The sequence below is a fragment of the Equus caballus genome, chromosome 27 (genome assembly GCF_041296265.1).
Source record: "Equus caballus isolate H_3958 breed thoroughbred chromosome 27, TB-T2T, whole genome shotgun sequence".
Taxonomy (NCBI): Eukaryota; Metazoa; Chordata; class Mammalia; order Perissodactyla; family Equidae; genus Equus; species Equus caballus.
In genome coordinates this window covers 44190838-44204797 of record NC_091710.1, presented here as the reverse complement: position 1 = coordinate 44204797, position 13960 = coordinate 44190838, and the positions used below count along the sequence as shown (strand labels likewise).

The 13960-nt window shown below is 40.1% G+C and overlaps 1 protein-coding gene across 1 annotated transcript in view; it reads left to right on the top strand.

Annotated features, from left to right (window-relative positions):
- WWC2 (WW and C2 domain containing 2) overlaps nucleotides 1-13960 on the top strand; it is a 210436-nt gene that overhangs the window by 134912 nt on the left and 61564 nt on the right. The window contains exons 5-7 of the mRNA XM_023630466.2: nucleotides 5096-5175; nucleotides 9839-9968; nucleotides 13038-13184. Coding sequence (XP_023486234.1) covers nucleotides 5096-5175; nucleotides 9839-9968; nucleotides 13038-13184 — 357 coding nt within the window. The remainder of the gene's footprint in view (nucleotides 1-5095; nucleotides 5176-9838; nucleotides 9969-13037; nucleotides 13185-13960) is intronic.

Sequence of the window (13960 nt, the reverse complement as noted above, 5' to 3'; positions counted from 1 at the left end):
AAAACTTTTATAATTGTAGTTAAAAAAAATTCTCCTGGGTTCTAGACTGCTTTCTGCTGCTTAGTAGTGGTGTAACCTTCAGCAGATTACTTATTCTCTTTAGATCTGAGATTCCTCAGCTACAAAATAAGAATTAAAACTGTCTCTACCTAATAGAGTAGTTATAAGGATTGAAAACAGGTATTTATATTTAGCACAATGCCTGGAATACATATAGTGCTCGTGAATTTTAGCTCTCATTATTGCTCCTAGCAGAGTCCACATTGTGCTAAATTTGCAGGTGAGCATTAGCTCATCGTTTAGCTGTGGTCCAAGGACACTTGTTTTTACATCCCGTGTCCTACGTTTGAGGCTAGGTTGGAGAATGGAAGAATAGAAACAGTGATCCTTTAGTAGCTAATCTTGTCAAATGGTTCTCCGAGAAGAAAGGTGGTTGAACGAATTAAGACCTTACTCTTAAAACTAAGAGCAATTGGAAGTAATGTCCGGTTGGAAATAATGTGTTTTCGCTTGTCAGTGGAGTAGAATCACACTTTTTCATAGTTAACAAAATAAAATGCAACATTGATATTCAGGAGCTGAGACTCATTCAGGTCATCCACTAAGCAGACTTCCCAAAATAAGAACAGGAGCTTAGAGCCAACTTTAGGTAAAGTAAATAATGTGGAGGAAAAGAAAGCACGGATTAGCTTCCTCCATCATTGTCAGCAAACATACAGTAAACTCTCACTCCCATCACTTAAACAGAGGAGCATCTGAGTTGCCAAAAGTTAACTTAGATTTTAAATGATAATTTTTGGAAAAATTAAATTAGTGTGTCATCACAGTCCAAATGACTTTAAGTAGAAGGCTATTTTCTGTCAATGAAATATACTGATTGTTTAAATTCGGTTGTTCTCAGTGGGCTCAATATTACCATTGTTTGTTTGTTTGTTTTGAGGAAAATTAGCCCTGAGCTAACGTCTGCCACCAATCCTCCTCTTTTTGTTGAGAAAGACAGGCCCTGAGCTAACATCTGTGCCCATCTTCCTCTATGTTATATGTGGGATGCTGCCACAACATGGCTTGATGAGTGGTGCTAGGTCTGCACCCGGGATCCAAACCGGCAAACCCTGGGCCACCAAAGCAGAGTGCAGGAATTTAACCACTACGCCACCGGGTCAGCCCCAATATCACCATTGTTTTTATCAACTGTGTTTCCAAAAGTAAAGACAGGTTTCGGCCCAGCTATTTGAGTTGCTATTGATTTTTGGATTAACTGGTTTTTTTTAAAATAAAAATGTTACAGTCTTTTTAGTAAAAAGCTCTTGAGGGTGCGGCCAGAAGTAGAAGTACATGCCGAGTGAGCTGTTGATTGCTGATGGCTCTCTCGACGCGATAACGGTCTAATGCTAAAGGTGAAATGTCTTTATGACACAGTGTGAATGAGCTCATTGCTCCTCATGAATATTAAAGCACCTTCAAAATCCAGTTCAGATATCTCCTCCTCCATGAGGTCAGCCCTCATCCCCAAGCCGTAAGGAATCCTTTCCTCTTTTGAATTCCAAAAGCATTGTTTATACCTCTGTTAGTAGTTATAAATCAGGCCTTGCAACACAGTTATTTGTATTTCCTTTTCCCTAATAAAATATAAGTGCCTTAGGATACAGACTGTGAAACATTCAGATAAACTTAACAGATAAATTATTGAATATCTACTATATCCAAATTGTGCCCTTAAGTATGGGTGTTAACATGGGTATTACTCAGCTCCTGTCCTTGTCATTTTATTCCTTGTAGTACCCAGTCTCCCTCTTGACTTTCTCTCTCTTTTATTCCGTGATGCTCTTTTTTTTTTTCCTCCAGTTACTCTTACCACTACTTCGTGGCGTGTTTTGTGTTTTCCTCTGGTAGACTTCTGAATGATGAAGATGCCCAGGCTGTGTTCCTCACTCTCTTCTCTTTTCAGTCTTCTCTCCAGGTGATCTCATTTATTCTTATGCATTTAAAATATCGTCTTTATGTCAGTGACTCCGTTTATGTCTCTAGTCCAGGCACCACTTCTGAACATCAAGGCCACGTATTCCAATTGCATTTGAAGTCTCGTGGGTATCAGAAAAATAAATATCTGAAAGAAAACCCTGGTCTTTCCCCCAAATCTTGTCCCACTCTTTAGGAAAGCACCTTCATGCACCCTACTGGCAAGCCAAAATCCTGGAGGTGGTCTTAGGCACATCTTCTCCTTCATTCTCCACTTTGAGTCCGTCACCAAGTCCTGTTGATTCTACCCCAAAATACATTCTTCCTCTGGGCTCTACTCTCCATAGTGCTGCCTGCACCCGTATCCACAGTGCTGGTGGAATGGCCCCTTTTGGCCCCTCTGGTCTAATGACCACAGAGTCATCACAGTGATGTTTTAAAATCATAAAGCAGAGCATGCTTTCAAATCCCTCCTTGATTCTCATTGTTCGTAGGATAGGTTTTAGAAATCCTCAGCATGGCTTCAAGACTCTATGTAATCAGGCCTTCTTTTCCAATCCCTTCTCATGCCGCACACCACCTCTGTAATCCAGCAATGCTAGCATTCTTAAATCCAGAGATTTGCTGAGTTTTCCCCTCCCACAGTTTAGGGTTTGTCTGCAAGCTCTGCCTTTTTAAAAAATTATTTTATTTTATTGAGGTCATAATATTTTATAACATTGTGAAATTCCAGTTGTACATTATTGTTTGTCAGCTGCCATATATATCTGCCTCTTTACCCCTTATACCCACTCCCAAACCCCCTTCCCCTCTGGTAACCACTAATCTGTTCTCTTTGTCCATGTGTTTGTTTATCTTCCACATATGAGTGAAATCATACAGTGTTTGTCTTTCTCTGTCTGGCTTGTTTTGCTTAACATAATACATAATACATAATTTTGTCTTTTTTTATGGCCGAGTAGTATTCCATTGTGTGTGTGTGTGTGTATATATATATATATATACACACACACAACATCTTCTTTATCCATTCATCAGTTGATGGGCACTTGGGTTGCTTCCACATCTTGGCTATTGTGAATAATGCTGCAGTGAACATAGGGGTGCATAAGTGTCTTTGAATTGTTGATTTCAAGTTCTTTGGATGAATACCCAACAGTGGGATAGCTGGGTCATATGGTATTTCTATTTTTAATTTTTTGAGAAATCTCCATATGGTTTTCCATGGTGGCTGCACCGTTTGTATTCCCACCAGCAGTGCATAAGGGTTCCATTTTCTCCACATCCTCTCCAACATATGTTGTTTTTGTCTTGGTAGTTATAGCCATTCTAACAGTTGTAAGGTGAAAGCTCATTGTAGTTTTGATTTGCATTTCCCTAATGATTAATGATGTTGAACATTTTTTCATATGCCTTTTGGCCATCTGTATATCTTCCTTGGAAAAACATCTGTTCATATCCCCTGCCCATTTTTTGATCAGGCTCTTTGTGTTTTTGTTGTTGAGTTGTATGAGTTCTTTATATATTTTGGAAGTTAATCCCTTGTCAGATATGTGATTGACAACTAACCCAGGTGCGCAGATCCGCTGCTGTCTCCTCCTGGATCGCACCAGCTGTTGTGCTTTGTGGGCAGGATCTCCCCACTGGGTCCAAGCCTGGGCTGCTCCCTATCTCCACCACCTCCCTGGGGGTAGTCCTTCCACCTTCAGATGTATCGCTGCACAGGTCTCTCAGGCATCCTGATGTGCAGTGTGAGTATCCTCCACTGATCAGTGAATGTCCATTTTGTTGTAATTCAAAAGCGGGAGAGATGAAGGGAGCACTTACGCTGCCACGTTGCTGAGATCCCTGGGCAAATTCGGCCTTTGGAGGACTCCGTTCTACCAAGTGAAGCCCCACTAACCCTCTCAGCTTAAACATCATTTTCTTAGCAAGGCTTTACCCAACCCCTCAGACTAAATTAGATCCTGTTCCCCTTTTATATCTTGAAGTATCCTGAACTTTTCCTTTGTATCACTTGTGGTAATTGGTAAGATTTATTTTATCTGATGATCATTTGCTCAATATATGGCTCCCCCATTGTTCTATTGAGAACCTGTAAGACCTATTCTGTTGTTCTATAAGACCCTATAAGGGCAAAGATCGTGTCTGTTTTGTTCACACTTCAGACCCAGGACCTGACACATGGTGGAGAGTCAGTAAATATTTGAGGAATTGGTAGAATAAATAGGAAATAAAAGTTCAAAAGCACATTGAAATACGGTGTAACAGAATGTGCTTAACACTTAATATATGGAAGTAACTTTCTGATACATGTGAAGACCTTTTGTTTGTGACTAAACCAGGCTTCTGCTGTTTTTCTGATCTATCAGATTTTAGTGTTGTTATTACCAAAGAATGTACTTGGCAACAGGAAAAAAATATTTTTTATCAGTTTGACAACACATATTTATTCATCTCCTACTGTTTGCCTGGTACTGTTCTAGAAGTTCAGGGCACCGCTGGTGGGACGTGGCTTACTTTCTCCTGGGGGACAGACAGGAAACAGGTACAGAGAGGACTTCCGCTCTTGAGAAGTACTGTAAAATACATAGAGAGATGGCAGGAAGAGGGCAGTTACAGTGGTCTTCTTTGAAAAGGCAGTGCGTGAGCCAAGACCTGAGTGAGTAGGAGTCAACTATTGAGTATCTGAAGGAAATCCTGCCAGGCAGAGGGAACAGCACGTGCGGAAGCACTGAGGCAGCTCCTGCCTGGCATGTTTGAGAAACGGGGTGGCCAGTGGTCCTGGAGCAGAGTGAAGGAAGGGTGAGGACAGAGTCAGAGCCACCTTGGTTTGAAGTTCTGACTCTCTCCTTACTGGCTGTTTATCACAAAATGGAGACAATTGTCATGTCCAGCTCAGAGGAATATTGCTAAATAAGATGATGAAGGTAAATATTAGTGATAATGTACATGATTGGTAATGTAAAAATAATTAATCTACCTTCCATAGAGTTTCTGTCAAGGAGAAACTAGTAGAGTGAATGTTAAACTAATGACTGATTATGTGTTTAATAGTTTACTAATGGATTATCTTTTAAAGCAGTGTTGCTAATTATTTACAAACATTCATATTTACATTGATTTCTCACAAAAGGTTAAAAAGCTGAAGAGAGAGCTCTCACAGATGAAGCAAGAATTGCTCTATAAAGAACAAGGCTTTGAAACGTTGCAACAGTGAGTATAAAAATCCTAAAATTGACTTTAGAATAATTCAAAGCCCCCTAACTAAGACGAAGGAAATAAAAGTACTTTACATAAGAGATTTCTCGAAGAAACATAAAGTAAAAAGCTCAAAGCTCTGCACCAAAAAACAAAAAAGCAGTCAACTGACAAGCAAGAAACTTGGGAAAATCTATACACTTTGAAAATGTCTGAAGTTTTTAGTAATCATTAGAGATCCAAAGAAGCTAAAGTGAGAAACTTGACTTGTCTCCTGGGTGCTGGCAGCCTGTCTGAGATGGGGGCGTGCAGCCAAGGCAGTAGGTGCAGGGAGCGTGCTCCGCGTTCTGCTCTGGGGCCAGACTCTGAGCTCCACTGCCCTGGGCCCTGGTGGAGGCATCTCTCTGCCCTCCGTCAGCCCCAGGCGTGCCTGGACCGTGGCTGAGCTCGGGAGCAAGTCAGGATCGTGCGCAGAGGAGCTGGGTGAGTTCCTCATTTGCCGGGTGCCTCCTGCCCTTTCCAGTTATGTACTGAAGTCTGATGGGCCATTGGCATAGCTCTGGGCTGGGCCAGGTGAGATGGAAATGTAGATGGCAGAGGGGAGCGGGGCCTGGAAATCCCTGCTGCATTGCCAGCCCCCAGAAGCCGCTGCTCTCACTGCTGATGATGCCCGGCCTAAGTAAGCCCTGACAGGCACACTGAGACTTTCTAGCTCTCACAATTCCCAACACAGGGTCTCTGATGCAAGAGAAGCAGCCGATGGTTTCACAGCCACATGACCACAGAGAGGATCAAAGGCGTTATCCCTTGAAAGGCACGCAGCTGCTTTGTACCTTCCTTCTCCATGATGCAGGGCTCAGTGCCACCCGTTGTGTGCAGTCTTTATGGGGATCTCCCTGATGGGTTTCATGTCCAGGCAGGTTCCTGCTCTTCCCTGCCTCTCCCTCAGCAGCAAGCCAAGGCAGCAGGGCGTTTCCCCATTTACAGATCCTGTATGTTCTCTGGCCAGGCAAACATGAGCTGATGGTTCTGCGTGTTGGATGATGAGCTCCATCTCGGGATACCCAGCCAGGATGCCTGACCACCAGTCACGTGACTTTGGTTTCAGATGTTTGGTTTTGTGACTCACTCTTCCTTTTTGCCTATTCCCCTCATGTAATCCTGACCATGATATTCTGTCAGATGCTCCTCCCGCCCTGGTGGTTCTCAACTGCTTATTAGAATACTCTGAGGAGCTCTTTAAAAAATACCTGTCTCTGGTCTCCACCCCAGGTAGATTTTATGAGATCTCCAGGTGGTTCTTGAGTACAGCTGTGTTCTAAGAAGTTCATCTGGTTGCAGAGCTTGCCTAAAAACTGGGCAGACCTGGGATGACCTAAATGTGTTATTTAGTAATTGTATATCAACATAAAGGAGGGCTTTCTGGTAGGAGTGGAGGGAGAAAACAAACTCTGAAGAGCGCCACAAAATGTTTAGCCATACGTTAAACATTTTTAAGGCACGTGAAATTATAACTCATGTCACCACCCGAGATTAAAGGTTAGCCAAACTTGCTGTTTTTGTTATATTGATGTAACAATGCTGTATTGTTTCAAAGCAGTTTGCTTGCAAGCAATTTTTATAGGAATCTAAGGCATGTTTAAGAATCTGTCAATAACATTCCACAAGAAAACAATGGACATTTGTTGTGGAAATTTAGGCCTTCTCTTACAATGATTCTAATCCCTTGAACCAAGAGCAGGAGGATATGATATCTACCATCAGAGACATCTCTTGTTGATGTTAACTATAGACAAAATAAAGCTGTTTGCATTCAGATGTTAACCACCATACTAGTAGAACCTTGAATAATGATTGATTGAACCCCGAGACCATACTTTTCAAGAAACCACATTCCTGATACTATAAAGGGACGTTTACTTAGGGTTATGACAGGAAATATATTTCAGGAAAAGATTTAAATAGAATCCCACTGCAGGCTTTTGCAACTTTTCACGTATTCACAATAGAATGGAATATTTTTGTTGAATCTGGAATTATAATGTAATTTAAAGTCAGGCTTCATTTTACCTGGTGTAATAGTTTATGCTGGATGAATGAATGTAGTTTTATGCTCTATGTTATTCATTTCAGTCTCTGGTTCCCAAATTTGACTTTGGCCTAAGCGAGAGTGTTGCTTATGTGTAGATGGATACCAGGAAGGAGCATATTTCTACTTTGCCACCTCCAGTGTTCACTCAAAATTGGAAAATGGGAGGTGATGAAACACCCAGCAAGCCAAAAGTATATGCAGAGTCTGTGAAAGTTTGGCTCTAGGGGCACATATTTTCCAGGGAAAGCATGCAAATGATAATCTCTTCTCTTTCAGAAGAGGCTAAGATATGGGAAAAATTAATTATAGGGCACAAACCAAAACTTTTTAAAAAATTTGTAGGGAAAAATATAAATGGCATTTCTGAAATTAAGAACAGAAAGCTCAGTACTTTGCTTTAAAAATCAGCACGTAATGCTAATATTTTATTTTATTGTCAGGGTCAAATGAGAGAAAAGTTGGGAGATGAAAAGTGGAGGAGAAAAAGGAGAAACTCGGAGGAAAAGGAAAAAAGCAACATTTAAAAGTAGAGAGGTTGACAGGAGGCAAAAGAAAGGGAAAAAAGGCCAAAAAGGGTTCCGTGGCGCACGCTGCGCCGGGATGGCTCGTTCTTGTCGTTTTTAACTTGTGATTGAGCATTGGATAGCCAAGAAGTTTTTGTCTATTTTTAAAGCTCTCTGCAGTTTAAATTAGCAGCCTGAAGTAATCCTGCTTTTATTTTCAAATGTTATGGTTGATTTCTGAATTAAACATTTGTTTTACTGTTAAATTCTGCAGGTTTTACACAAATAGGAAGAAATTACTTGGGCTCCAGCGATTTATTTTGACAGAGTTTGAGATGCCTATATTACTAGCTATTTCATAAAATCTCACCAATTTATTTTTTTTAATTAAAATAAGCCTTTTGCCTCAACTAAGTTGGTAGATATAATACTTCAGGGGGCCAACAATTTCACTGACAAATGCCTTCCCAAATAAATGGAATTAACCCATATTCAAAGTACTTCCAGTGTTCTTATCAAATATTATAAATCTAATAGTCGTAAGAGCCCCAAGCCCTGGCCTATGAGGCTAGTCGCCCTACAAGCGGAGTGTTTCTGCAAATTTAGCCCCTGAATTGGCCTCGGTTTCTTCATTTGGAGGAAGTGTGACTCGTAGATCTCCAGGGTCCCTTCCCACCCTGAACACTTGGTGTGTGTGTGTTTAATTCAGTGACTCCATTCGTCGTACTTTATTATCGAATGACCTTATGATGAAATTTATTTTCTTAGATTCTTTAAGGCTTTAATTGCTTGTTCAGCAGCATAAAATATTTAGTAAAATAGTGCTTGGGGTAATATGTTATCTACAAACTGCACTTGTTTGAGTAAATTTTGCTTGGAAGAGTGAAAAAGATGGCATTGTTTTGGTCTTTTTTTCAGATTATACCCTTCACATTAGAATAAATATAAATTATTAAATGTTTTAAACCAAATGAGCTCAGAGCCAGTTTTCTGTGATTTAATAGGTGCCATTTCTCTAGAGAGTCTGTGGATTAGACCAAGAATCTGTCCAAGAATGTGTATTTGTCTGTGGATGAGACCAAGAACCTGTCTGAGAGTGAGAGTTGTGGGCTGGCGGGCAGAGGCTGAGTCATGTGTTCTCCAGTGAAGCCCCAGTCGTTCGTAAGGAACCTTGGGCATAGGTGGCTAGGAAGAACCAGCAGAGGGATGTGAAGAAATTGTTGAACTATTTTTTAGAAAGAATTAGGTAATTTGGTTAGGCCCTTCAAACACAAAGAATTTGGTTACATGAGATCCTCTGACATAGGGTGACCATGTGAACTGTAAGGACATTTGGTGAGCAGATCTGCAGAGGAAATAAATTAGCTCATAGAGAAGCTCTTTATTCAATGTTGGTAGACAAATGAACATATCTGTCCGTCTGCCTTGTTCCTAGATTTGGACTCATTCAGCAAGGCAAGCAATTTTATCTTGACTCACAACTGTCATAAAAATAGAATAAATACTTTCCATATATTTAAAAAGAAATAAGAAACTAACCACACAATCCAATATTGTAGGATATGCATTAGTATAAGTAATAATCACTACCATTTATGAAAGGCCTACCAAGCCCTGGGCCCTGTGCTGGGTTTGCACAGACATCGTGGCATGTAAACTTCGGCGGCATGGATGAGTCCTGTAGTTCTGTGGTTGTCTGGTTGATTGGCATTTCTGTCCTTCTGCTAAATCGTCTCCCTGCGTCCTTAACCTTTCTCAGGGTGGAGCTCAGGATCAGCATGTGATGAGGTTTGAGTTCAGTGGGATCACCCAGGCAGACTGAAGACAAAAGGCTGAGCCTGAAAATGGTTAGAAACAGACTGGATGTGAGGTGGGGGATGGGAAAAGTCATAGCTAGAAGTGATTAGAAGAGAAAGGAGGAGAAACGGCTTGAAGGGATGATACTGGCATGTGAGTCAAGTAATAAAACAATCAGGACTAAGACAGCCCAGAAACCAATTCCTGCTGGTTTGTTTTTTTAACTTGTACTGTCATTCTTTAATTTCTTTTCTTTTCTTCTTTTTCTTTTTTTTTCTTTTAACAGAATTGATAAAAAAATGTCTGGAGGCCAGAGCGGCTATGAGCTCAGTGAAGCCAAAGCCATTCTAACTGAGCTGAAATCTATCAGAAAGGCCATCAGCTCCGGAGAGAAAGAGAAACAAGATCTGATGCACGTATGTTATGGAGCATTTTGTTAAGTCAGACAGCTACCTTCTGGGGCCCTGGAAACTCTCCTTGAGGCCAAAGTTCTCCACCAGAGTCTGGATGGCCCTTTGTCACACCCACCTAATTCATAGAGAATTTGGTCCCGTAGGAAACTGTTACAGGCACTAAGGCAGTTGGCTGCCATGGAGGAAAACAGATTGGTTCCAGGGTTCTGATATGTTTATTTGAAGGCAGGCTTTAGATGGCCTTTAAGACACAGGGTGGTGGATCCCAGAGCCCATATAAGGAGATTAGCATCCTGGCGCACCCTGCAACTCACTGAAAACTTCATGTGGAAGCCAGATCAGCAGGGTTATCAAAACCAGTGGTCCTCAGCCCCGGGTACATAAAGGGTATGTCTCCTGTCACCAGTAAGTAGAGGATATGCCTTGAGGAGTGTGGGGAGGGTATGTGAGGAGCTTAGAAAAGCTTTTCCCCACCCCAGGTGATTCGGAGGTGCTAGCTAGGGGTTGGGTGGGGAGTGTTGACCCAGCAAGGGGCTATCTGTATAGTCACCTGAGGAAAGCTGCTAATGGCAGTGGATCCCCTCATTACACCTGTGCAGTCCTCAGCTTACGGGGCTTAGCTCCCAGTGACGCAGCCTTGTGTGCAGAAAAAAACAACCATTCAGTGATCAGTATTCTGCATTTTGAATATCTATATTTAGCGGATACAGTCAGTTTTTCAAGAGTGTATCTCTTCCTCCTCCTCTCTTCCCTCCAGCCCATAATTATCACAAGTGCTGAGAATTCTTTGTATTTCAGATATTTGAAGTTCTTTACTTAGCCGAGTAAGGTTTTAGTCTGTCTTTGGGAAAATGTTAGAGCCAGTAGTGGTGTTTGCGTTCTTAATAGAACCTCTACATTTAAGTACAATATTCAGCTATTTCATGTCAGTTTTCAAAATGCTAGTTGAATATAGGTAAATTCCTGAACCCATATAATTTTGCATTGGAGGAATTTTTAAATAACTTGCAAGAAGAGATCAAATTGAAAAGATAACAGTAATAATAGCAAATATTTATAAGTACTGACTGCCAGGCAGTCTTCTGCCTGCCTTGCATCGGAATAGTTATTTAATTCTCCCAAGAACCCTAAAGATAGGCACTGTTATTATCCTCAACCTACAGACAAGGAAATTACAATACAGAAAAGTTAAATAACTTAAAGTCACACAGCTGGTAAGTGGCAGGACTGGGTTCAAACCCAGGCATTCTTGCTCCAGAATACAGTCGTATGTCACTTAATGGCGTCGTTAGGTGATTTTGTCCCTGTGCGAACAGCACAGGGTGCCCTTACAGAAACCTCACTGGCACAGCCTACTCCACACCTAGGCTATATGGTACTAATCTTATGGGACCACCGTCGGATACGTGGTCCCTTCTTGACTGAAACGTCGTCATGTGGCACATGACTGTGTGTGGTTTTAACATATACAAAACTTGGATATATTTTGATTTTGTTCCACGATGATCTTGCTGATTAAATCAGTAATTCCTGAAAGGTGCATAATAGTTCCTTTGAAAAAAGTTAATAGAACTTGAACAAATTTATATTGGAACTTCATAATTCACCAATTTTAGATCATCTTTGATACTTCCTATAAATTTTAGATTTATACAAAGGCCAGATTAAATTAAAAGATTAGGTTCCTTTTCAATTACAAAAGCATATAAAATAATTATTAGATACAGAAATGAACAATAGAGCTGAGAGAGACATTAGATATCTTCTTGACTTTCAAACCTCTGACCATGACCCACAGTAAGAAGTATATTTTACATCAAAACCCAGTAAAACACAAATGTCTTTACCTGTAGATACATACACACACACAAACGCACAAAACAAATTTCACAGAAATATGCCTGCTCTTAATACTAGTAACGCACTCTGATTTCATTTTATAGTCTCTTCTATTTCATTAAAGAACATACTAGTCCTGACCTGCTAAATTGATTGAGTGCATTGTCATCACAGATAGGTTTGAAAAATACTAATCTTTTCATTACACAGATGAAAAAGTAGCAAATACTTGCCTAAGGTCACTGATGGTTTTCTTTTCTGTAATATATTATTTAATGTGGCCATTTAAGTTTTATCCCTCTTGTATATACATTTTTGTATCAATATCCCTTTGAAAGAAAATAAAGAAGGTTAGGTAAAAAACCAAATATCAGATCTCTTGATATTTCTACTTCCTTATCATGAGAATTGTAAACATCAGAATTAAATCCTGACTCTTCTTAAAGTTGATAATAGTAAGTTTCTTACCATTTTTATTAGTGTTTTTTAAGGAGGTTTTTGGGTAGCAATTTAGATGAGATCTTTTCCTTTTGAATAGTAGCCTGCTCACATCCTCCCTCTAAAGTAAATTCAGTCTGTTAGACTTGGGTGCAGACAGTGGGCACATTCACTCTTGATTATTCACTTTACAAACCACACGGATCGCCATAGGCAGCGCCATGCAGTCGACGGACAGACGGGCTCGGACTCACTGCTGGGACTGCAACTTCTGGGCTTCGGTTTCCTAATCTCTAACATTGTTGTGAGCCAAGAATCTCTTGGGTCCCATCCAGATGTACAGTGGCATAATTGTAGAAGTCTTCTAAGTAGGAAGTTTTCTTGCCATAACCAAAAGGAGATTGCACTATAGGTGTTCCGTGTTTCCATAATTTCTACTGCATAAAATGAGTAGTGCTTTTTCAAATAGAGACTTCTTTTCAATGGAATTTTAAAAATAAGAATTACATGTATTAAATGTGAAGATACCCTTATTCACAGACTGAATAATTCCCAGGCTGTCTTGGGAAAGGTAAGATGCCCTGTTTAGTATGATCTCACATACTTCCAAAAGTCGTGTGTATGTGCAAAATTATATTCTACTCTTGTTTTTTCAATAATTTAAAGTGATAAGGACCTACTAAAATAATTGTTTTTTCCATTGAGATTAGCTCTTTCCATTTAATTTTCCCCGGTGGGGAAGTTTTGCCCTCTTACACGTTCAGCCTTCTGAAGCCCTTTGTATTTCCTGAACAGAGTCTTGCTAAGCTGCAGGAGCGGTTTCATTTGGATCAGAGCATTGGCAGATCTGAGCCCGACCTGAGATCCAGTCCTGTGAACTCTCATTTATCTCTTTCCAGACAGACCCTTGATGCCGGGTCACAAACAAGCATTTCGGGAGATGTAAGTTATCCATGTGGAAGGGCTGGCCCCAGTGCCGTCCTTGATGGGCCTCGATTACAATATGGATGGCAAATGGAACAGGAGGTGGATAGGTGCTTTGAATCCCAGCAGTGTGCATTCAGTATTTCATGCTTATACGATTGGTTTTAAAAATCATAGCCTTATCTTTTCTGGCTAGGTGCCAAGCATATCAAGATTTGTCCATAGGAATACCTTTGTTCAAATATTCTCATGCTGTATTTATTCAGAGACACTATTGAGAGGCTAGAGACACGTGAGAATTTAAGTTTTTCCCATAAAGTTTAGAGTCATGGAAATTTAGGTCCTTTCCTATAAACATTAAGGCTAAACAGAAACATAAATATATGTCTTTAAAAACTAACAAAAAAACTTGTTTTTGTAAATCTGAAGTTGTTTATTAAAATGTTTAATGTATGGTTTATACCTGGCATTCAAAAGTATTTAATGTGGCTTAAATATTCTTAACTATTTTACATTCTCCCGTTTTGGGACCATTAGCAGCTATTTACTTTCCAGTAAGTTCCCAGTTTTTTTTTCATATTCTCCTATGCTTCTTGAATTCTGTGCCTTGAAAGTTAAAACAGGTAGAGATCAACAGTAGGTCTTACCTATTTGAAAAATTATTTTTTGAAGTTATTTAGTTTATATTTTATGCATTTGAAAGCTAAATGATGGAAACTTTGGCTCATAGAGACAAGGAAATTAGTTCCAGTTCATAAATTTTATTGACCTGTACACCCCTCATAAACTCTTAG